Genomic DNA, 23426 nt, shown 5'->3' with positions numbered 1-23426 from the left:
CGTTCATTCTTTTCACACAGAACTTTAATGAGTTAAATATTCAGTACATACTTTGACTGTAAAGAAACTATTGGAACTTTCTGGTGCTGCTACACATTCTGAATGGGATAAAGTCACACGTGTTAGTTCGATTTGAAATGTCATTAATGCTGTTTTAAATATAAAGAACGCATTTTTTTTTTAGGTTTCAACATAAGACGATTTAGTATTCTTCAGTGTTGTCTCTGTCCTCATCTGGACCGCCGTCGTCCGCCGCACTGTAAGAAAGACAAAAGACGAGTCATTTTCTTGCACACTGTAGATTGGCGCCGTCGTCGACATTTTGCGAATGAATAGATTTGAAAAAGCTGAATATTATAAGAGATGATTGATGTCATTTTTTTTAATGACCTTCATTTTTCAATTTAAATATTTGACACAATTTATTTTATTTTTTTCTTGGAGAGAAATGAGAAGAAATGATGCAGAATTTTACAAAACATCCACTAGTAAAAGTAAAAAAAAATGTTCCACACTTTTTTTTGAGCACTATAAGCTTAAAATGGCAATTTTGCAGTGTAGCATGCTTTTTTTCATAAAAAAAATGCCACACCATTTTTTAAACTAAATTCAGTATATTTAAGACAAACAGTTAAAGAATACATATTGGACTTTACATCTATGGAACAAGCAACCAACTTCCTGCGTCCCCCATTAGGCCTGGAAATCAAATTTTATTGCCCTTGCACGACATAAGCAGCAAAGAAAATTCATTTTTCGATTTCAAGGAAGATAAAAAGACAGTGACGGAGGACTGACGGGTTGCTCAGCGGCGCCCCAAATCTTTAGATGACAAAAAGGGAGCACAAGTGGGAGGAGAGAAAAAACGGGGGGCTCAGTGTGGAATTTGGGGGGGGGGGGGGGGTCCGCAGAGTATTTACACACACCGTATGTGGAAATTATAAAACAAAACTTTGAAGGAATTGTGTGATAAGATCGTTGGTAAAAGTTATTTTTAAAAAAAGAGCTGTTTGTAATGGAGCATGTGCTATACGGGTATGCGTGTCCAGCACTTTTACCAGCAGTGTTGACCCCCTCCATGTTGTTGCCATCCTTTGAGCAGGTGTGCGAAAACAGACAACAGAGCTGTAAAAGCAACATCCGGTCAGTTGGCAGCGCTCGTGCATGACGACAGTAAATATTTCAAAAAGTGCGTGAAAGTCATCAATGGCGACGACCTGCTGCTGCGTCCGTCAGGCGTTCTCGGCGTCACCACCTGCGTCAACACCAACCCAGAATACGTGACCGACTTGCGTGATTTTCTTTCATTTCCAAACACACATTTGGGTGTGTTAGCACAACAAACGTTAGCATTTGTTCAATTCTGCTCGCAAATTGTGCCGGCATTGATTAGTTTGCAGCAGAAATAGCCGTCTAGCAACTGTTAGCGTGTTAGCATCTGATCAGTTTTCATTAGAAACAGCAACCAAAAGTCATTCATTTGAATTTGTCTTAAGAAGTTTTTGCGCTGCAGTTGCTGTCTTGCTACATGTTAGCATGCCAACTTGATTTAAGATTTGTGCCCCGAATCTCCTCATTGAGTTGTCCTTTGTGTGTTGTGGAGAAAGAAATCAGAAGTGTAACAACATTGATTAGTTGGCAACTCGTCGATTAACTATTTTGATGGATTAATCATTCATCAGTCATTGTTCAAATTGTCCCAAAACCTCTGACGACAGCCTCTCAATATGAAAGAAAATGTGTTTTTTGGATCAAAATTTGCAAATGTCTGCTTTTACATTGAAAAAAAAAAAATGTCGGACGCGTGTTACAGACCAAACCGGCGAGCAGTTTGTGCATTTTCTGTACAGTACTCTCAATTTGTTGTCATGTAGTAAAGGGATGGGCGAAATTGTTTGAATCCACTTCAGCAGTTTACTGCAGAAATAATTGACCGATTCATCAATGACCGAAATAATCCTGAATCGCAGTCCCGAAAGCATCTGATAGCTTGTTAGCATGTGATCAGTTCTCATTGAAACGAGCCGGCCAGAGAACATGTTGTAACATGTTCAATCTTCCCCACTCAAATTGCTATCTCGCTTCATTTAAAACATAACGACGGTTCATATTTTACAATTTGATCCAATCTCATTTGAAATTTCACCCAATAAAAAGTGCGTGATGCAAAGTCCTGATCGACGTTCTTTGTGTGCTTTAGCAATAGCATCTCTTAGCATTTTAGCATTTAAACAATTCAAAATAGTGCCTGAGTTTAAAGAGTGTGGCGTGAAATTGAAGTTGTGTCACACGGTTTGCAGTCGCAAGTCATCAAGTTAGCGACAACTTTGCACGTGCAAAATCTTACCATATCAAAAGTTTGATGTCCGTACACGATCACGCCGGGACGTCCGGACGGCTCGTCCACGCACTCGACGGAGAGCTAAAAAAAGAATGTGACTAAGCTTTCGTCGTCACTTTATGCAACACTTAATAATGCGTTGCATAAAGTGACGACATAATAATGAGTTGTATTTTGCGCATTCATACGAATCGGAATTGAATGACTCCGCTCACCTTTAGTGCTGGTTCGTGCGACATCTTTTTTTTTTTTCCTTTTTTTTTTTTTTTGCTCTATCACAAAAGGCCATTTCCGGAACACGCGCTTTCATCAGGTCACGTGTGACGCTATTAGGTATTAAGTATTGTTTTAATATTCTTTAGTGGTATAGAGTATATTCAAATAATACTGTCTATAAAAATGTCTAAATATATCACTTTTGTCTTTGTTTTATGTCATTTTCGATGCATTTTTACCACTTCAAAAATACAACGTCTCCATGTAACGTAACTCTAAACTGACGATGCTGTTCTGGCGTCATTAAAAAAATAAATAAAAACACTTGCCTGTCGTCTTGAGCCCCGAGTGAAGCACTTTCTCGCACGTCGATGGAGAAAAGTGGAAAAGTTAACATTCACCCTCGCCAGTCGGATGACAAATGTCAAGAGTTAAGTTTCCAGGAAGTGGTGTGCGATTATGCAAAGAATAAAGAAGAAGCAACACACTTGCAATGCTTGCACAATTTGCAAGACGGCTTCCTTCAACTTCCTGGCCACAAAATCTGAAAAAAAAAAAAATCTAGAATAACCTGCTCTACAAATCCACCTGGCACCACATGCCATTGCTAGATGGTACGATATCAACTTTTAGCATGCTAGCTTTTGAGCTCTTTAGAAACTAAAGCATGAGCAAATCCTTTATGTGCTTGAGCGCTTTTTGTGTTCAGGTGGTTTTGCCATCTTGCTTTGTCGTACCAAAAGTTAGCATTTGAACATTTTGTCAATTGTCATTAGAAACAAGAGGGTTAAAGCCTAGCATAGCAATTGGTATCATGTTAGTCTTATACATGAGCAAAGTGTTAGCATGCCAACTGCTACCTTGTTAGCATTTGATCAGTTCTCAGTAGAAATAGTACACGGCCAGGGGTCGTGATGTAAAATCCTTTACCAGTCTTCATTAATGTATTTTTGACCCAGATAGCTATTTTGCGATTATGTTAGCATACCAACTAATAGCATGTTAGCATTTCATCAAGTCTCTAGACTAGGTATTTGTCTCCTTTTTATATCAAGACAAGTAAAAACAGGCATTTAAACAGGGCGTGTGCAGACTTTTGACATCCACTGTCCATCATGGTTTTGTGTTAAAAGTTATAAGGCGAATGGTTAAAGATCTTTCAGGATTTCAGGCTGCCCCACAACCTTGTAAGTCACTAGAATAGTTCCGCCTCTGCCCTTACGAGCGCTTCACATTGTCCGGGGCTGTACTTTGGACAAAGGGCGTGTGACGTCACGCGCCACTTGCTTCTATAAATACTCGTTTTGTGAAATAAATAAATCAATAATCGTTTTGTCGAATGAGATGGCAAGTGAAGATTGGAGAAGAAAAAAAAGCTTTCTTGTAGTTCCCTGAGTAGAGCTGTAGGTGGCGTGAGATGAACATGGACGACAGAGCCGTATTTCTAGATACTCTTGATGGACGAAACTCATGCAACGTCTTCACGTTTGGCGTTCTAAATGCAAGTTATGAGCAAGTGCAAGTGTGCAGGCATGAATCAGGTTTCCCTAAATACGATAAGCTTGTCTAACGGATACCCTTGATTTCAACTCCAAAAGCGGGTTCCATCCACTGCCTTCTCACACGAGACGACGTTGCCTCACGGGTAAGTGTGTTCATTTGTGCTTTGTGGGACACCGAGAAGAATTTATTGCCTTGTTTGGTTGTTTTGGTTGTTTTGGTTGTTTAACATGCAACATTCAACCTCGTTTAACGACTGTTAGCAACATGTGGGGAATGTATGTATGGTTCACTTCTGCATTTCGCGCGCCACTCGTCTTTGGCTTTGTGACGTAAAATCCGGCGTACGACCGATTGGAAACATTGGTGACGTCACATCGTTCGACTTGATTATTCGTTTTATTTTATTTTATTAGTATTCGATTTGCATACAACCAAGCGTTGTTTTACTTAAATTTTGTACTAGATTTTTAAATAAAAATATGCAAATTCATTTTTTTAAACTTCCTTTGGCTTGGGGAATAAAATCTGTCTAAGCAGTTGTGTTTGTGCGCGTGTGGTTTGTTAGATAACATTGAGTGCACAGAGATGTTTATTGTAAGCAAAAATACGGACCGACACCCGCACCTTCAGTCTGTGCTCTTTTTCCAGATGCCCAGCACCAAATGTTAAACCACGATGATCATGGAGGGGCCACAATTTTCCATCGGTGCTTTTGGGGGCCACATAGGACCGTTCACGCACTTCCGAGACAGGTGTATGACAAAAAAAATGATATTTTAAATATGTGCAAAATATCTAAAAAATTTGGCATCTTGAATAAATCCTATGTCAAGTCGAGGCACCTCTGACATATATAATAATTGTTATTAGTGTGAAGTATGTCACCTGAATGTCATGATAATGATAAATATAGCAGCATTATTTAAATGTGCTTTTCTGGAACACTCGAACATGTTTACGCACACACTGATGATGGATAGAGCAATTCTGAACGCTTCTAAACAGCTGGCCTGGACCCCCCACCGGGACGCGTGGCGCGGCCCCCCCGTTTGGAACGAGCCTCGCTCGGGAACGTGGCTCAGCTGTGATCAAACCTGAGGCATCATCCATCATCTTTCAATTCTGACTCATTTGGCTGTTTTGGTACAAACTCAGATTTCAGGGGAAAATGGCTTCCAAAAAAACAACAACATCCAAATAAGAGTACGTGGAATGCTTGTGATTATCTGTGCTGCTCGTAGAGCAACATTGCCAGGTTGCTGCATGACCCAGTTTTTTTTTTTTTTTTTTTTTTTTTCCAGCCTCTCCGCCATGAACTTCACAGCTGGAACATCAGACGGCGCCGACGTGCACTGACAGATGGCAGCGCAAACAACAACAAACGGTTAGTTAAGGTTATTTCTGTTCTGGAACGCTGGTTGATGTCAAATAGGTGAAAACCCAATTGGGTCCAATTCGGAATCGGGTGTCTTGGGAGATGCTAATTTGCCTACGTGGTCTTATGTGGGCGGGGCATCATGCCAAAGCATTAACGATGATCTTTTTGGAACTGGAGGGGGAAAAAAAGTTAGACCTGGAACAAAAACAGGAAGTCGGCCATTTTGCTTTGAAGAAGCCATATTGGCCAAATTACACAACTGGTAGCAAATGCAGATTTAAAAAAAATTAATGCTCATCAATTGTATTTGTAATGCACTTTATATTTCAACAATCTCAAAGTGCTACAGATTAAAAACGTGAAAAAGTTGTTGGCGCCATCTAACGTGCGCGAGCATCGTGTCGGCGTCGGATGATCTTTTTCCACATTCAACTTTTCATGAGCCAAAAAATGTTCTCGTTCTTTCTTTTTGATGCAGCGATCAAATCGTTGCACTCCCAATTAGCGGCTTCATTTGAGCCTCTGAACTTCCTGACATTTGGAGCTGTTTGAATCGATGATGTGGACGCAGCCGCCAATAAACACGCGACTCTTCTTCGCATGCTGCCCCAACACGGCGGCCATCTTGTCGCCTTGTTTTGCAATCGTAAGGTTTGTTTGCTGTTTGTAGGCTGCGTTTCCCGTACTTGCGTGCGTGCGTGTGTTCTTTTTTTGCCCCGCGTGTGACTTTGCCATCTGAACGGAGCGTTTGAGCGTAAAAGACGCGCTGGTTACGGCAGCGTTCCCTTCTGTGATCATGTGCGTGTAAACGGGAACATGGCGTCCTCGCTCACGGACGTTCATAAGTTGCTTGTCGGTCACTTGACAGCAAATGACACACTGAGCCAAATAAAGAGGGAGTCTGCCATTTTGATGTGAAGCTGCCATTTTGGTCTCTATCCAAAGTCCTACTTGTGATTTTGAATGACTTTTTAGCAGACAAATTGCTTAACTTTTTTTTTTTTTTGTGCCTACGCCAGCTAATGTTTGGCGAAATGCAGTCATCCCTCGCCATGTCGCTGTGAACTCCACTTTTGCACTTTAATCTTTTTCCGGCTGAGAATGTCAACAAATCGGCGTCGTCACGCATGGCAACACGCAAGTCAGGATCGGTTGCTTATTTAGACGACAAAGGAGATTGAAAAACGGTGTTGTTATCAAAAATGGCGCCTGTGAGTATTCAAAGTTCAAATATGTGTTGCTTTAAAAGGTTACAACAAGGCCACATAGATGCTTTTCGTTAGATCATCCTTCGGAGCCATTTCACACTCTTAGCATTAGCATTAGCATTTAAGTTAGCGGACATAAAGGCTAAGATATGTTTGTTTGAAATAGTAGCTTAGTTTCAACTTCATCATTTCACGATAGGCTTTTTTTCCCTTTACCTTTTAAAAGCATGCGGGAGATCGTGATGGAGGAAGGGGGCGGCGGAGGGGGCGGGGCTTGCCGACTCCACCGTCGGCCGGGAGAGAAAATGCAGCAGAAGCCTCGAGCAGATGATCAGAGAGGGACACGGAGACGCATTTTCATGTCCTGTCTCACGTTTGACTTCCCCACATGGCTTCCTGATCGTCCTCACCTCCATCTCCTTCGCACCTCCTTCTTGTCGTGCTTTTTTAATCCTCTCCTTTTCCCGCACTTTAGTTTGGACCGGTCCACCGTCCAACCATGCCCGCGCTGGAGGGTCCGTGGAGTCCCGAGCTGGGCCAGGACGAAGCGCCCCGCCCCCGAGTCTGGGGACGTCTGAAGATGGCGCTGGCCCTGGAGCTTCAGGCGCTGGCCCTGGCGCGTCAGCTGCGGGCCGCCTGGCGGGCGCCAAACGGGAGGACCCGGACGTCCCACAAGTGTCAGGCGGGCGCTTGGGTTCAAGGCGACTACGGGGAGGACGAAGATGAAGACGAGCGAGCGAAGCGTGGAGACGCTGCGCATCTGGAAGGTAACGCGGATGATGTGGTTCTGGTTTTTGGTTACGTCAGGAGGATTATTTTAATGGAGAATCTGGGAATGTTCTGAACTTCTGCTTCATGCCGGTTCGACACGATTAGAAGGCAAAATGTCGGCTCCAATTTCATTTTTGGGAGATTCTTTCATTTGGCCAACGTGACCCCAGAAATGAAAGTCTGTTCGAAAACCAAAGCACTTTAGTGCCTTTTTGAGACTTGCCTTCTTGCTACCAAATGGAAAGTTTCTAAAAGACTGTCAGGCCACTTTATGAACGTCAAATTTGAACAAAAGTTCATCTTTGAAGGACCGCCGGGAATGTCCAAAAATGACCCTGCATTAGTTGCTTTAAACCGAAAAAAAGACTTCCCTTGTTTTTTTTTTTTGACTTTTTTTTGTGGGTCTGCTCAAGACCAAGGTGGCAATAAAATGGCTGCTTCAAACTGAAATGGAAGACTTCCTGTGTCTTTTTAGGCATGGCTTCTTCTTGAGACTTTTTTGTGAGTCGACTCAAATGGAATATTCTACGTTCAGCAGTTTTAATGATTTGGTCTTTATTGACCATTTTCGTAAAGTACAATATTTTCAAAGTAGTACTTTCCTCATCTAAATACGTTCCCCTAATTTTGGTTGTGTTTATTGTTTCACGATGGAACGGATTAATGGCGTTTGGATTCATTTCAATGGGGAAAGTTGATTTGAGATCCGAGTGGCCGCGCCATGAATTAAACTCGTATCTCAAGACGCCGCTCTACGGTTCGGAAAAGAACAACACATGTGGCCGTTTGGAACAAGACGTGCAACGTGCTGGAGCCACCCGGGACGTCGCGATGGCGTGCCGGAGCCACCCGGGACGTACCGACCGCTACGTCAACTCAAAGGAGTCAAAGGGCAAATTGTCGCCGCTGCTTTTCACAGACGCGACCGCTCGCTCTTCCAAATTGCCGAAGATTGTTTCGATGGTTTCAACGGATGTGTTGAGATGATTGGATAGCGGACGATGTCACAAGGTTTTGTGTCTTTGATGAAACAAATGGAAACGACGTGACGAGCTTCTCAAAGGATGAAAAGCTTCAAAGAGTCTCGTCTCGACGTTTGCGTGGAAAAAAAGATTGCGGGCCGACTGAGATGATCACAATCCAAGCGCGGCGGCGGCGGCGGCGGCGAGATGCAACTGGTATGCGCCCACTTTCGTACCCGTCCCACTTCCAAGCCATTGATTTTGTTTTTCATGGAAGCTGACCCAACTTAACGTGCCGTGAAAAGCTCAAGAAGTTGCTTTAGCAGATTTTCCAATTTTTCAAGCTCAAATGAGAAGCAGAATTTGCTGGCGTGTTTTTTTCCTCACGCTTGAAATGTGTCAAGTCTCGTTAGGGTGTTAAAAGCCGGGTTTGTTGATTGATGGCGTGCAGGTGCAAGTCGCTTCAGGCCGGGACGGCGGTCGTCTTTGCGACTGGGCAGTTTTTTTTTTTTGTTTTTTTATGCTTAACGTTCCGTGATTTTATTCTAGCGCGTTTCCGTCTTTCAAGGCCCTCAAAAGTGGCTTTTCTACTGATGACGCAGCGTCTGGACCAAAATGAGGGGGTTCAGAATCTTGTTCAAAGGGTACTTCCATGCGGTCACAATGGCCCGGGATCAAACCCGCGACCTCGGGGTCTGCGAGATCCCGCTGATCCACGCCCCCTTTTAGGACTCTTTATTGCAAAATTCCGAGGGGGGGAGGAGCTTCACCGGACCCGAGCTTCCTCACAACATTCCAATCAGTTTCAAGATTCAAAATTGTTCATAGGTGTGAAGTATAAAAAGAGTGAGGTGAGTATAAAAAGTCTACACACCCCTGCACAAATGCCCGTTTTTGTGATCTATTGGCTTCTTTTCCTCGACAGTCGACTCTTCCGATGCTACGCGTAGAAAGTAAACGTCCATAAACTGATGACAGCATCTTTTTTTTTTTTTTTTTTGCCAGGAGTAGGCACGCCAAACTCTTGCCTTGCTAACGTTCTGCTGGCTGAAAGACGAGGCTCGTACCCTTTGACTGACAAGCACATCGTTAAGGGTAAGTCAGCTCGTCATGGCGCGAGAATGAGGAGTGTTGGAATATCACAAGGAACGGAACACGCTACGGCAGGAACGTTTTATTTTGACAAATGTCACAATACGGTAAAAAAAAAGTTGCAGTTGGAGAAGAGACAGCAAGAAAAACAATTCTATTAAACGACTTTATACATTTGACAAGAACGAATTGTGATTTTTAAGGATGAAAGATGTCATGTGGCGGGAAAATTGTTGTATTGTGACCAAGATTTTAAGTTTAACGTGTGACAATTTTTTTTTTTTTAAATGTCACGAAAAAAAAATTGGGAATTTGGAAGTCGAAGATTGGCATAAAAAAATTGTCACGGGAAAAAAAATGGGGAAATCGTTGTTTTGGTCAAAATTTTAATGTATTGCAATATGACCCAAAAAATGTTGAAATGTTCCAGAAAAAAATTGGATGAGATGTTGAATTATGGCTCGAAAAAATGTAAATATCACATAAAAAAAGTCTGAATTTTTTTTTTTTTTTTTTTTTAAATACACCCAACTAATGTTGAAATGTTACAAACATAAATTCATGGAAATAATGTTATATATCAAAACATTTTTATTGGAATACTTACCCCCCTCCCCCCGCAGAATTGTACGTTTTTCTTTTCTCATATTGTAGTTCACAATTGATGACTTTTGTTCCATGAAAACATTTGTAATTTATTTTTTTTTCCAGCTCAGTATTGTTCATTCGGTAGTCGATTAAAGATGTCATCAGCATTGCTCTCTTTTCTTTTCTTTTTTTTAATTTTGACAATTGGCAGGAAGAAAAAAAAAAGTTTAATTCCAAATTTTTTTTTAAATTTCTCAATAAATTCCTTCATTATGGAGTGAATTGTTTGACTGATGACAAACGTTGTCTTTTGGACGTTTCCAGCCAGCGATTTGGACTCGTTGAGGAGGCGGCGCAAGTTGAAGACTTTGCTGAGCTTCCAGCGCTTCTGCCAGGCTTCGCGCCTCCTGATCGGGATTGTGCCGCCGAGTCCCGACTTCCTGCACCTGCTGGATTCCGACTACCTGGGCCAGGCCGCTGTAAGGAAACACCGCTTTCACCTTGACTTACAAGCCAAGGGGATGCAGCTTGTAAGTCAAGGTCCGAATGTCGTTTTTCCAAATCTGTTGCCACGGCAGCGCATGCTGTCCAAAGTGGGCTCGTGGGACTTTGACGTTTTCCTGTTCGAGCGGCTGACGAACGGTGAGCCGCCGTCCGCCAAAGGCGACCTCGTCCGCGCGGCTTCCCTTCCACCTCATCTGCGTTTTGTGTGCGCGTGCGTGTTGTAGGCAACAGCCTGGCGACGCTCGTGTGCCACCTCTTCAACGTCCTCGGTCTCGTTGCTCACCTCCGGCTGGATGTCGTCAAACTGCATCGCTTCCTCGGTACGTCCAAAACACACTAAATGGAAAATTCGCAAATGGAATGTTCTTGCCGGGGGGGGGGTCCAAACTACAGCCCGGGGGCCATTTGCGCTCCACCATCCATTTTTCAGTGGCCCCTAAGAGTGACATTTGACGCCATCTGTAAGCTTCATTAAAAAAAAGTGGCGAAAAAAAAGTTGGTGGATTGAAATGGGATTCGGCTGCAGGGCCGGATCTAGTCTAAGGGGATACAGGGCAGAGGCCACCCCAAAATCTTGGCAAATCCTCAATTAGAAAAAATGAAAATTTTAAACAAATTGCATATAATTTGAGTTTTGTGAGCAGCTCTTCCATCTTTCTGTATGTGCTCCTCAAATGAAAAATTTTGGTTTACATCACAGCTTTGGGCCCTCCAGGGCCAAAATCCTGCATTTTTCCAAGCTTTCCCTCCTCCAATATATGTGATTATTGATCAGGATTGTTGTCCGGCTCCTGCAGAACTTGGCTGAAGATCAGTTGATTCAGGTGTGTCGGAGGAGGGAAACCTTCACTCAGCCATTGGCTTCAAATAGTTCGGTTTGGAAAATAGTCGGATGGATGGAAGTCGGCACATTAAGATAACTTTCACACCAGAAAAAAAATGTTGTCACAAAAACTTATCTTAAGAATCTGGCCTGAAATTTCTCACCCACATCAAGTTCAATCAACAAAATAAGATTTTGCCGCATGTCCTGTTTTTTTTTGTTGTAGAAGACAACCAAGTCAGGTTGAAATTTATTGTTGCAAAGGGTGGCCACATGGCGGCGCTGTTGTCACATTAAGTCTGATTGAAATGATCCAGATGATGATTTGTAAAGCACCTCACCCGCCACCCGCCATCTTGAAATATGACCCGATGGGAATTCTCTTGGCGGCCTTTTTAGCGGCACCGGATATGGACACCGACCGTCAAGGCGCGGCTACAAGTCAGCCGTAATCCCGTAACGACCTTTGACCGCCTCTGTTGTCACGGAAACGAGACGCGGGCGACATTTCCGTTGACTTTTTGATGGCATCAACTTTTTTCTGTTTGTGTCGTCAGGCATGCTGCAACGCGACTACCACTCGCACAACCCGTACCACAACGCCGTGCACGCCGCCGACGTCACGCAGGCCATGTACTGCTACCTGCGGGAGGACAAGGTGGGCCGGCACGCGCGCAAATGGCTTTTTTTTTTTTAAAACCGTCCGCGCTCGTGGACGCCATTTTGTCACGGTGGAGTTTTCCGTCTGGACGTGAAAATCTGACGCCGCGCTTTTTTGTTTGCTAGCTAGCAGATGAGCTGAGCCCGCTGGACGTGTTCCTGGGCCTGATGGCGGCCGCCGCCCACGACGTGGGCCACCCGGGCGTCAACCAGCCCTTCCTCATCAAGACCCGACACCACCTGGCCTCCCTCTACCAGGTAGCACGCACGCACGCACGCACATTCAAAATGAAGCCGAAAAAGCTAAAGCGCTGCGCTGGTGATGTGCAGAACATGTCGGTGCTGGAGAGTCACCACTGGAGGTCCACGGTGGGAATCCTGCGAGAGTCGCGCCTCCTCTCGCACCTCCCTCGTCACCAGTCGTAAGAGCACGCGCGCACGCACACACTGCAGCGTGAACAGACGTCTGCCATGTTGTGTTTCAAATTTCAAAGCGTTTCATTTGGCTCCATCTTGATGTTTAGTATAAAAAAAAAAAAGCGTCATTTGCTGTGGTTGGCCACAAGGTGGTGCTGTTGTTGAAACATTACATTTACATCAGCCACATTGATTTGTAACGTCTCCCTCGTCTCTACAAAAGAATGATTGCTGAGACTTGAAAACTCCTCATCATCGCGACTTGAAATTTCTCAAATGAGTCCCAAGAAATTTCTCACCTATTTTTCCATTTGAAGGTACTGTAAATAAACTTGTAATTTGCCACATTTGAGGACGTTTTTGGGATCACGCCGGTTTGGACGAGCACAAAAGAAAATTGTCCCTGGCATTTTGATTTCGGCCCACCAGCTCAACATGTCGTTCTGCAACTCATGATGTAGAAACCATTTTGAATAGATTAGACCTTCTTCCGCATTGGGCAAACAAAGCTCTACAGATGACATCCAGCGAACAGTTCCACTGAGAATATGCCGTCTCCGGCTTGTTGTCGTGGGAACTTATCGCTTGCAAACGTTGTGCGAGCGTCTCGCGAGCGGCGTGCGTTTTTTGCGGCACAGGCACGAAATGGAGCAGCGCTTGGGTTCGCTCATCCTGGCCACCGACATCAGCAGACAAAGCCAGTTCCTGCTCAGCTTGCGGGCGCATCTGGACCAGCGGGACTTGGACCTGCGCTTGGCCTCGCACCGCCACTTTGTTTTGCAGGTAAGCCCGCTCCGCCCCCTCAGCGTCGGCCAAGCTCGAGAGCCACGTCGTCTTCTGTCCCCGTCCGCAGATCGGCCTCAAGTGCGCCGACGTTTGCAACCCGTGTCGCGATTGGTCGCTCAGCAAGCGCTGGAGCGAGAGAGTCTGCGAGGAGCTCTTCAGGCAAGGTCCGTCTTTCTCTTTGACGCTTCCTCGTACCTTACAATAAGGCCTGATGCCGATACCTGCTATCGATACTCGCCCATCCCTAGTTGCGTTGGCATTGTATTAAAAAAAAATGCAAATCAAGTCATTCGTTGCCATCGACGGCTAAAGATGTCCAAGATCCGACCGAGTTCATTTACTTTTTTTTTGTTTTTAATTAAATCCAATGAATTCAAACTTTTTGAATAGTATTTTATAAAACACAATGCAGATTTAATTATGTTCAAATATATTTTAAAAATTGCCATCTGTTTACATTTAAAAAATAAATATGAATAAGAAATATGTAAAAAAAAAAAAATCCCACATTTTCATGTATGAAAATACATGTTTTAAAAATCCACTTTTTTTTTTTGCTTTTCCCCCAAAAAAATCCCAATTTTTTTTCTCGTTTTTTTCTCGAGTATTGCAAATGAAAGGTAATAATGTCTTTTTCAAACGTTGACCTTCTAGGCGACCTGGAGAGGAAGTTCAACTTGGAGGTCAGCCCGCTGTGCGACCAGAAGGCCGACTCCATCCCGGCCATCCAGACTGGTGAGGGCGCCGAGCCGCAACCGCACGCGCGCACCTGCGATCGTGACGTTGCATAAGTGTGCACACCCTCTTATCACTTTTCCGTGTTGAGAATGAGCCAATCAAACTCGTGTCAAAATGGGTGTCGGCACACATTTGCCGCCATTTCAAGTCTCTCTGATGAAGCCTAAATAATGTGCAAGATGTTCTAGTAGGCTTTCCCTGACATTTTTTATGCTTTGAAAGTTTCGCGTAAAAGCCTCAAGGTTTCATGCTGACAAAAATCGCAGCCCACCTCTAAATTTCAATCAAAGGTTTGGCTGATTCCGCTTCAATTGGCTGACGGCCCAACGGGCTGGTTCCTCTAAATTGTGGGTTGGCTTCTAGAGAAAGGTGGGAAAGGCCCAAATTGGCCATCTGACGGCGCCGCTGTTTGTTCAGGCTTCATCTCGTACATCGTGGAGCCGCTTTTCACCGAGTGGCGCCGCTTCACGGGCCCGAGCGTCCTGAGCCGCGCCATGATGGCCCACCTGCGCCGCAACAAGGTCCGCTGGACCCGCCTGCTGCGCGACGCCCAAGCGGAGGAGGACGTCCCGTAAGGCGCCGCCGGCTGCCACATGATCGCATGAAACTTTTTTTTCACAACATGCAAATCGCAACATTGCTGCCAAATGTCGTTTATTTTTCAAGGTCAGTCCAAAAAGTGAAACTCATCAAGTCTTTAATTTGAGTCGATATGATTTCGATGATAACGTAACAGAAAACCCAAATTTCATCATCTTTGGAAAATAGTTGAAAGCAAGCATGCATCCAAAACTAAATCCAGGACAGGAAATATTTTGCTTTCAGTAGATTTAGTGCAATACATTTGAAGGAAATCTTCAAAACTATTTATTTTTATCTTTAAAGTATATATATATATATATATATATATATATATATATATATATATATATATATATATATATATTTTACCTTAAGCGAAATACTTGTTGTTCTTCGATTTTGTGACACTTTTGAAGATGAAACCTTCATTTCCGATTTTCCTAAAATGAGAGTTTCACTTTTTCACTGCTCAAATAAATGAACCTTTCTACAATATGCTAATGATGAGAGATGCACGACTGCATCTCATGCACTTATCATCGGATATGCTTATTTCTAAATATGTAAGTGCTCTTACATTTGACTGAAGAAACTAAAAGAAAAAAAAGTAGAAACTACTTACGACTAAAAGCATCAAATTTTTTTTTTTTTATACTTTTTTCCCCAAAAAAATCCACAACTAAAAAGCAATGCTACAAAACGTTGTAAGAAATATTGTATGATGTCGCTGTGCAATTAAAACAATCTTGAAATATTTCCATTAGATTTTTTTACTTCACTTTAGGCACGGCCGTTATTACGGATGAGGCCGCAAATTGACTAGAAATATTTATTATTATTATTATCAATTGCCCTCTGGGTACTGTGAACAATAAAAATATTTGCCTCAATATCATCTTTTCTTAACTCCCCCCTTTTTTTTTTTTAATCGTGCGCGCACGCGTGTGTGTGTGTGTGTGTGTGTGTGTGTGTGTGTGTGTGTGTGTGCGCGTGTGTGCGTGTGTGTGTGTGTGTGTGTGTGTGGCTGGCGCGAGTGGCCACCAGGTGGCAGCAAAGTTGAGTGAAAAAGATGCACGTGGTTAGGTTTAGGTTTGGGTTTGGGTTAACCCTAACTCAAACCAATTTGTCCCGAGATGGACAAGGTGGCTAATTGGTACAATTATAACATTTTAAGCACGAATGAATTTTTGATACTTTTGGAACATTAAACATGCCTCGGGTCAAATTGACCCTGAGACCTTGCGCTTTTGTCCTCAGGGATGATTTTTTTTTTATGTGTCTTATCATAGCAACAATGTATTTTCTCAAATGGATTAAAAAAAAAATCATCTTTCATCACAGGGTGCATTCAATATTGTTGTGCGGCGTAAGTTTACTCGAGTAAATGTACTTTTTTTCTTTGACTTTAGTAAAATTGAGAGCTAAAACAAACAGCATTCAAATTGTGCTCATCATGTGTGACGTTTGACTTGCATTCAACCTCATCACACACACACTGTAAATATTGACACTCCAAACAGAACCCCCCCGCCTACCCCCCTTTCTTGGTTTGGACCCCCCCCCCCTCCCCCCCTAAATGACAGTGAAGGCACCACTCCCTCTGAAAAAACAAAGTGTGCTGATAATCATCTCCCTCATCAGCCTGCAAAATGCTGCACTTGCATTTCGTATCCAACTGACCCCCCCCCCCCCAAAAAAAAATATCCCAAGGGAAAAAAAATAGACAAAAAGGGGCACTGTGGATTTTTACAGTGAACCCTCACAGTTCTAAAAGAAATAAAAAAAAGAGGTCAAGTGTGCTTGCTTCAATCTGTTTGTCACTCCAAGTTCAAGTAAAAACTGTAAAACGGACCCATAAAGCGAAAGCCAATGAAAGTTTCTATTTGAAACTGTTCCATTTTGTCTTAAAAAAAAAAAAAAAAAAAAGTATTGACAGGCGAGCTTCATCCACGTGGACTTCCCGCCACAATTGGTGGGAGCGTCCAATACGTGTGTTGCTCTCGTCAACAAGCGCTTTCAGTTTGGACGCGACTCACGCGTGGCCGCTTTTATTTTGTGGGGGGGGGGGGGGGTTGATAGTTTGGGGTGGCGATGCTGGACGAGGCCTTTAAAATCCTCCAAACAAAGCAAAAGCTTTTATTTTCACGAGAAAAACAAAAAATCTGAATTCACATTTTGTTTCCATTCCTGGACGCCCCCCGAAAAGTCAACATGTCAGCCATCCTTGCGAGGGTCTCGGCTTGAATGGAGCAAAACGGGAATTGCCCGCAAATTCCGCAAAGGGGGAAGTTGAAAGCTTGGAGGCGGCGCACCTCGCTGAGGTCGCGCGGGGTCAACGCGGTCTTCCCACTTGAAGCCAAAACGTGCGTTCCTGCTCCTGCATGCCGGCTCTCCAAAACATTTGACTTGCAAATGTTCCGAAGGCAAATTCCGGCAAGGTGAATGGCCGGCAAGCAGCCCGCCCTGGCGTTGCCGACGGCAACCAGCCTGTTGTGCTCTCACATCAGGATTTGCATGCCAGATAACATACAAGCTGTTTCACTTTTTTTTTTTTTTTTATTATTCAAACTTCCTTTTTAGCTCATCTTGACTTTGTTTTTAAAATTCAGTTTGTTATTTTATTAGCTTTTTGTTGTTGTTGTTGCTTAGTTTAGTTTTAGTATGAGATTTTGTTTTGTTTGTATTACGAAGTATTTGTAAGAAAAAGGTCACAAAATGTCATAAGCTCACGTGAACTACAATTCCCAAATTTAGTTTGAGGTAAACGGGATTTCTTTACAATTCTAGTTGGATGTGACGGCATTCTTGTGAATATTGCTTTTGTGGAAGATCAAGCGAAGCAGCATTTTCCTCCATCGCAGCGGGCGGCCATTTTGCCCCTTGCTGTGAAATGAAGATGACATCAAAGTGGGTGATGACATTTTTCCTGGGATGAATTTTGTTCCCAGTCCGCTTCACGACCAATCACAGTTCAGCTTCAGAAAACAGGCGAGCCGCGATTGGTCGCTACCTGAGCCCTCCTGGCGCTACGATGTCATCTTCAGTCAGTACCAAGTGACAAAATGGCCGCCTGATGAGATGGAGATAAACCAGTGGATTTTGTTCATTTGTATTCTACAACTGCAATGTTTAACACAATATGTTATGAGGACAATTTTTGACTTCCATATTTGTAGAAGATGATGAAATATTGTGTATGATTTATGTTGTCATTTTGTAGACGCTCATGCGAGCTACATTGATGCTATTTGTCAACGCGCCAATGGGGGTTTACATTATGTGTTAGCATTAAGCTAACATGAAGGTCAAGCTGCGCGTTTGTTTACGTCAACAAAGTGGAATTGTCTTTGTTTGAATGCAGTTAGCGTCACGTGTGAGAAGACATTAAAACGTTTTTCAACATGTAACGTGTAGCTGGCAACGTTCATTTTCGCCAAAAACCTTTACCGGAACTTGGACGCCAATAAATGTAGCTAGCCAGCTTCGTTACACCAAATGAAATGGAAGAACGTGTTTGTCGACGTAAAGGAGCAGGTGGAGTTGAAGTTCATGAACGTGTGTGTGTGTGTGTGTGTGTGTGTGCGTGCCCCCCCCACCCCCTTTGCATCACAACAGAATGAGTGACACATTTCCCTTCCCCTTTCGTGTTGCAAAACAACTCTGGCGCTCGTAGTAGCCGCTCGTGAGGAAGTTGCCGCCTGGAGGGGAAGTGCAGTAGCCTAAAAAAAAAAAAAATGGTAACCCTCATTGAAAGAGAAGATCCCTTTTTTCGGCGTAGCAAACGTGCGTGAAGTCAAAACACCATGACTTTGTTTCGTGTTTGTCATGGATGATCGAGTGACGGGGAACGGGTGACGTTCCCTCGCTTTTGGAAGCAAGTCAACGTTTTGCGTCGGTTGCCATCAGCGGCCGTCTTGCCTCAAATTGTCGTTTGCTGTGCACAAAATGTACACCAATGTTGGCTTTTGGATGAACATTTCGTTTTTTAGCTTTTTGTGAATTTGGTTTGAAATGGTGTCAATTGCGATGGCGTTTTTGCTGCCGTCACCGCTTCAAGTTCCCAAACTTTTTGCTCTTCGCCACCAAAAATCCAAATGGAAACGATTCACAACAGATGCTTTATTTTTCGAAGCAGATGACGCCATCAAACACTGACTTTTTTGGATTTTGGCCTCTTTTACTGCCACGTCGAGCCACTTGGAAGTTTGGAGTTGGTCAAATGAAGTTGGAGTGCGTTCAAGCGTCGTCCGGAAAACGTCGAGCGCAAAACGTAATGTCGTTACATCATCACGCGAGCGTCCCAGCGATCAGCTGATGTCCCTCACTTCCTGTCGTCCGGGTCCACTTGCCTCCTGGTTTGGAGCCCGTCAACAAAAGTTGTCCTGGTCCCATTAGACAAATGTGCGTGCGTGCGTGCGTGCGTGCGCGCGTGCGTGCGTGCGGTGCCAGGAAGTGTTTTCCTTTCTGGGAAAGGACGCGCTCGCGGAGGAATGAGGACGTTGGCGCCACCTTTTTTTTTTTGGCGTGCTTTACCTGCTCGTCAACTGGACAAATTGACAGGCACGGAGATAAGATTTTTTTTTTTTTTTTATAGACCGGTCTAGTGCCTGCAAATTGGACTTGAAAATTATTATGCGGATTTCCACCTGCTGGTTACAGGAAGTAATTTACATATGAAGTCCCGCAACATTTGTGGCACGCTAACTCTTTTTTTCCTCAACTTTATTTCATTAAATAATTTATTTGCTTTATGGTGAAATGGATTTGATAATTGGCTGATTAATTTTCATTAAATGATCTAGAAATGATAGATTTGAAAAATTTGCATGAATTACTTAAATAAAAAAAATTAATAATTAATCTTTTTTTTTTTTTTATTGGTAATTTAGCCAATCTTCCCTAAAATTGGTTCATTAAAACTAAATAAATAGCGTGATTTATTATTTTGTTAAATATTTTACATTTAAAACATTTAATAATGAAATATTTTCCTTCTAAATACACAGAATTCTTAAAATGCTTTTGTTCAGCTGTGGGAAGTATCCAAGTACAAATACTTAGTATTTTTCACTCGAGTACTTATTTCTACTTTTCTGCCCTTCAGTTGTGATCCGTTGACTTTCTTCTCCTTATTTAGTCCAAATGTTCCCTTTACATGATTTGAATCCGTCCGGTTTGCGTTGTTTTGCTTCTCAAACGAACGTCTGCCGTCTTCTCAGGAGTCGCAATCCGCGCCGCCTAATTTCGAAAGAGAAATTGTCTTTGGTGTTGTGCTCACTTGGCGCGGATCCAAAAAGGATCCGGCTGAGCAGGAAGACTTTCCCAACGCGGGTGCGAGTCCTGACACGACGGCCGCCTCTGCGCGACCTGGATGGGCCAAGCCAACAGGGAGTGAGTCCAGACCCGGAAAAACGGGATTCCGATTGTCTGGGCTCACGGCGCCGCATGCCTTCCTCCGAGAGGTTCCCACGAGAAAAAGCCGAGGCGTCAAAAGTGTTTTTTTGTTTTTGCTCCCGGCCGGGTCGACTTGATCAGGGGATGGCCCGCAAGAACCCGACGTGTTCAGATGAGGGTCGGTCTGCGTACGGGATTGAGACCTGAAAACAAACAGCAGATGATCCGATATCACTGGAGACTGTTTGGATCGTAAACTACAGTTTTACTTTTGAACCTGCAGTACTTGACCAAGCGTACCGTTTTTCGGACCCTGTGGCTTGATAGTTGTTCTCAGTTGCTTTTGTAAATGACAAGGTAGTAAATGTAGAGCACTTTTGGACCTACCGTTGAGTATTCGAGGTCCAACTTCCAATGGAAAATCCACTAAGGGTCCTACAGTCCAGCCCCAAATGTAGTAGTTTATGACCCCTTGATCCAATCGTTTATGGCCCTACATTCGAGTACGTAATGTTGCTACAGGCCAGAATGGCCCAACGCTCCAGTACTGATTGGCCCTCCGGTCCACTGCTTTATGGACCGACAGTCCAGCATCTGCCGTCCAAGATGTATGGCCCCATAATGCAGTCATTTAAGGTCCTACTTTCTAGTACATAATGGTGATCTAGTCTAGTACCTAATAATCCAACATCCCAGTGTTTATTGTCCTCATAATCCAGTTCTTTTTTTTTTTCTGGAGAGCTCAGTATTGTTCATTCGGTAATTTTACCGATTTGACGTCATCATCATTGCTCTCTTTAATTTTAAATTTTTACATTTTATTTTATTTTTTTAATTATTATTTTTTATTTTGTATGTAATTAATAATCATTAATGTTTTTACAGTCCACTGCTTTATGGACCTACAGTCCAGCATCTGCCGTCCATTATGGCCCCATAATCCAGTCATTTTGGGTTCTACATTCTGGTTACTGAATGGACCTGGAGTCCGATTCTAAATGGTCTCGTATTCTTAACTTGTATAATTCAATTTATGATCCTCCGGTCCAGCACCAAACGGTCTTTCAATCGGGCCGTTATCGTCCGACGCTCCACTTTTGAACATGTTTTGACTTCCCGGGGTTTGGTGAGCAACGGGTCGGTAAATTCATTCGATTTTTTTTTTTTTTTTTAAAGACTTTTCCACAATATTTCCATCTTTGACATTTTGGGGGTTACTGGCAGGTGTACCTAATGTTGTGTCCCAACATTATGAACGACGCGGGCGCCACGACGGCCCGGCGGGTCGCCACTCGCTGACTCATCTTTCGTGAATTTACCTGAAAGCGGCCTCGCAGCCAGGTGGGAATTTTTCACCCAAACGCTGACTCACTCTTTGCATGTGATTTGCATAGTTTTGCATTCGACGTGTCCATTCATCTTTCTATTTGAGGGGGAAAAAAAAGGGTGAAAAGAAACGAGAAGAGACGAACCTCCCCCAAGGCAGAGGCAAGTCGATGTTGCTTAGAGATGTTTATCAAATGTGACTTTCGCCTCATCCCCCCCCCCCCTTTTTGTTGCTTCATCTCTTGTGCAAACATACACTATAGAAGCATGACGCTGTTTGCGCAGCGGCTACATCCGGTTGTGCACACGCGCACACGCGCGCGCACACGCCGCCGTACAAGAAATTGTGTCAAGTTCTGAAGCCGGCCTGTTCTCATTAGCAGCTCTCAATATGATCCAAGGCAGCTTCGCAGCATTGCAAACCGCATCCACAATAATACGCATTTTAAAAAGCGATTCAAAATGAATTAAATACAAAAAAAAATGAGTTGAATAATGCAAAAAAAAAAACAGAAAAAAAACGTGCATTTCAATACATTCATCGCAGGCCCGCCTCTTAAAGGCGCATGTACACAAACGCTGCAATTATCAATTTGATGATCTTATTCAAAATAGCTTAATAATGTGTTTAAATAGCATATTTTGATCACGTCAAATGGAAATGGCCGATTTTCATCTATTTTAGTCCGGAATGTCATAAACGGGTTTTTGTTACGCGAGAGTTTGGAGAAAACAAAACAAAACAGCAACATTGACACGACGACGACGACGACGACGACTTCATGTTCCTGCCTGGCCAGTTTGGATGTGCGTGTGCGCGTGCGTGTGCGCGTGCGTGTGCGTGCGTGCGTCATCACGGCAGCGTGCGTGTTAACACTTGCCCGTCGCAAGTGTGCGTCTGTAAGTGTGTATTATGCTGCGGGGGGGAAGTAATCAAGTACAAATACTTTGTTACTGCACTTATTGGTTGATGTCTTTTGACTCTCTCGTTTTGAGAAGTGCTGCCTTGAGCTACAAGCGACCCGACTTAAGAGTTTCCCAAGCTTCAAGACCACTTTCATTTTTATTTTTATTTTTTAAAACATCCCAGCGCTTTATGGCGGCAACTCGACTGACTTGTCAACAGGCAGCAATGTGGCGGATGCTGAATGATCCTTCCAAAAAGGAGAATGACACGTTAGCCACGTGAGCTAGCTTGATGCTAACACCTCATGGGAAACACTGGAGACATGCTATCGAATAGCGTTCATGTGGCGGCGATGGCGTAACAGGAAGGAGCTGACGTTTGAGCGCAGTAGTTGTGAAAGTTATCTTGGTTTGTGTCTAAAGGGCTGTTTTTACTGCCCCCCGGTGGCCAAGTTGCACACGCCAGGAGCCAAAGTGAATTCATCCTGAGGCACTTCATTGTTTCATTCTTCACATTCTACTTCATTGATATGTTTTTAGAAAGTACGACATTATGGAGTTTCCTTCTTGGAAAAATATGTTTTATTTTGTGGGGGGCTTTTAATTTTTTTAAAAAGATGACTGATGTGAGTTATAAGGCTGAGGATGCAACGTATTAAGCTCGTATCTCAAGGCACCGCGGCATCTCTACTTTCTACTCCTTTTGTTGTCAAGATCACTTTTTTAACCTCACCGGATGACATCATGTTAAAAAAAAAAAGACAAATCTAGAGAGGTGATGTCAACTGCTGGTTGAGAAATGTTTCAAGTTAATCAAGTACCTGTACTTGTACTCGAGTACTGCGGGTGAGTACTTTCGCCACCTGCACTATGCGAGTCGCCACAAAACGTATCTGGCCATACGAGCTGCTTCACGTCACCGCTCACCTTTCTTGTGTTTTGCCTCCGCTACCCGTTTGTCTGGATCGGTGACTAACGCGCGCGCACACACGCACGCGCACGCATGCACACACGCGCACGCGCACGCACACACACCTTGCACTTGTGGGCATCAGAAGATGCCTGACTGGTATGACAAAAGCAGACTTTTGACTACAAATTTGACAAATGATCTTATGCTGGTTTGTGTGTGCGCGCACGTGCATGTGTGTGTGCGTGTGTGTGTGTGTGTGTGTGTGTGTGTGTGTGTGTGTTATCAAGACCTGTGTTTCCTGTTTTGCAATACACAATC

General features: G+C 43.6%; 1 protein-coding gene and 1 long non-coding RNA gene across 12 annotated transcripts; one reads left to right on the top strand and one right to left on the bottom strand.

Annotated features, from left to right (window-relative positions):
- Nucleotides 1-6: 6 nt before the first annotated feature.
- Nucleotides 7-4142, bottom strand: LOC144039509 (uncharacterized). Of its 5 annotated transcripts, none has more exons than XR_013289472.1 (5): nucleotides 2887-4142; nucleotides 2348-2422; nucleotides 1218-1301; nucleotides 1059-1125; nucleotides 7-257 (listed from the first exon to the last, which is right to left on the bottom strand). It is a non-coding gene; the product is annotated as an uncharacterized LOC144039509 (long non-coding RNA). The 5 variants fall into 5 exon arrangements; XR_013289469.1 differs by having other exon boundaries at nucleotides 1218-1255; nucleotides 2887-3643; XR_013289468.1 differs by lacking the exon at nucleotides 2887-4142 and adding an exon at nucleotides 2557-2876 and having other exon boundaries at nucleotides 1218-1255.
- LOC144039502 (3',5'-cyclic-AMP phosphodiesterase 7B-like) lies at nucleotides 3882-14889 on the top strand. Of its 7 annotated transcripts, none has more exons than XM_077552912.1 (14): nucleotides 3882-4202; nucleotides 4709-4812; nucleotides 5362-5444; nucleotides 7122-7413; nucleotides 9385-9474; nucleotides 10384-10538; nucleotides 10638-10701; nucleotides 10788-10883; nucleotides 11944-12044; nucleotides 12173-12304; nucleotides 12377-12468; nucleotides 13102-13413; nucleotides 13904-13984; nucleotides 14405-14889. In XM_077552912.1, exons 4-14 carry the CDS (start codon nucleotides 7146-7148, stop codon nucleotides 14691-14693), a joined length of 1680 nt encoding a protein of 559 aa, XP_077409038.1. In that variant the 5' UTR covers nucleotides 3882-4202; nucleotides 4709-4812; nucleotides 5362-5444; nucleotides 7122-7145; the 3' UTR covers nucleotides 14694-14889. The 7 variants fall into 7 exon arrangements, with proteins under 7 accessions (XP_077409038.1, XP_077409037.1, XP_077409040.1 ...); XM_077552911.1 differs by having other exon boundaries at nucleotides 4709-5263; XM_077552914.1 differs by lacking the exons at nucleotides 3882-4202; nucleotides 4709-4812; nucleotides 5362-5444 and adding an exon at nucleotides 6274-6649 and having other exon boundaries at nucleotides 13102-13246; nucleotides 13317-13408.
- The last annotated feature ends 8537 nt before the right edge of the window (nucleotides 14890-23426 follow it).

This window comes from Vanacampus margaritifer, chromosome 19 (assembly GCF_051991255.1).
Source record: "Vanacampus margaritifer isolate UIUO_Vmar chromosome 19, RoL_Vmar_1.0, whole genome shotgun sequence".
NCBI lineage: Eukaryota > Metazoa > Chordata > Actinopteri > Syngnathiformes > Syngnathidae > Vanacampus > Vanacampus margaritifer.
Note: the sequence above shows the minus strand (reverse complement) of the source record. Positions and strands in the feature narration are given on the sequence as shown.

What these genes read in the sequence shown, in the direction of transcription:
- LOC144039502 (XM_077552908.1), top strand. An exon ending in TGACAAGCACATCGTTAAGG is followed by an intron (nt 9,475 to 10,383) that starts GTAAGTCAGCTC and finishes GGACGTTTCCAG; the next exon opens with CCAGCGATTTGGACTCGTTG. An exon ending in ACCTGGCCTCCCTCTACCAG is followed by an intron (nt 12,305 to 12,376) that starts GTAGCACGCACG and finishes GGTGATGTGCAG; the next exon opens with AACATGTCGGTGCTGGAGAG.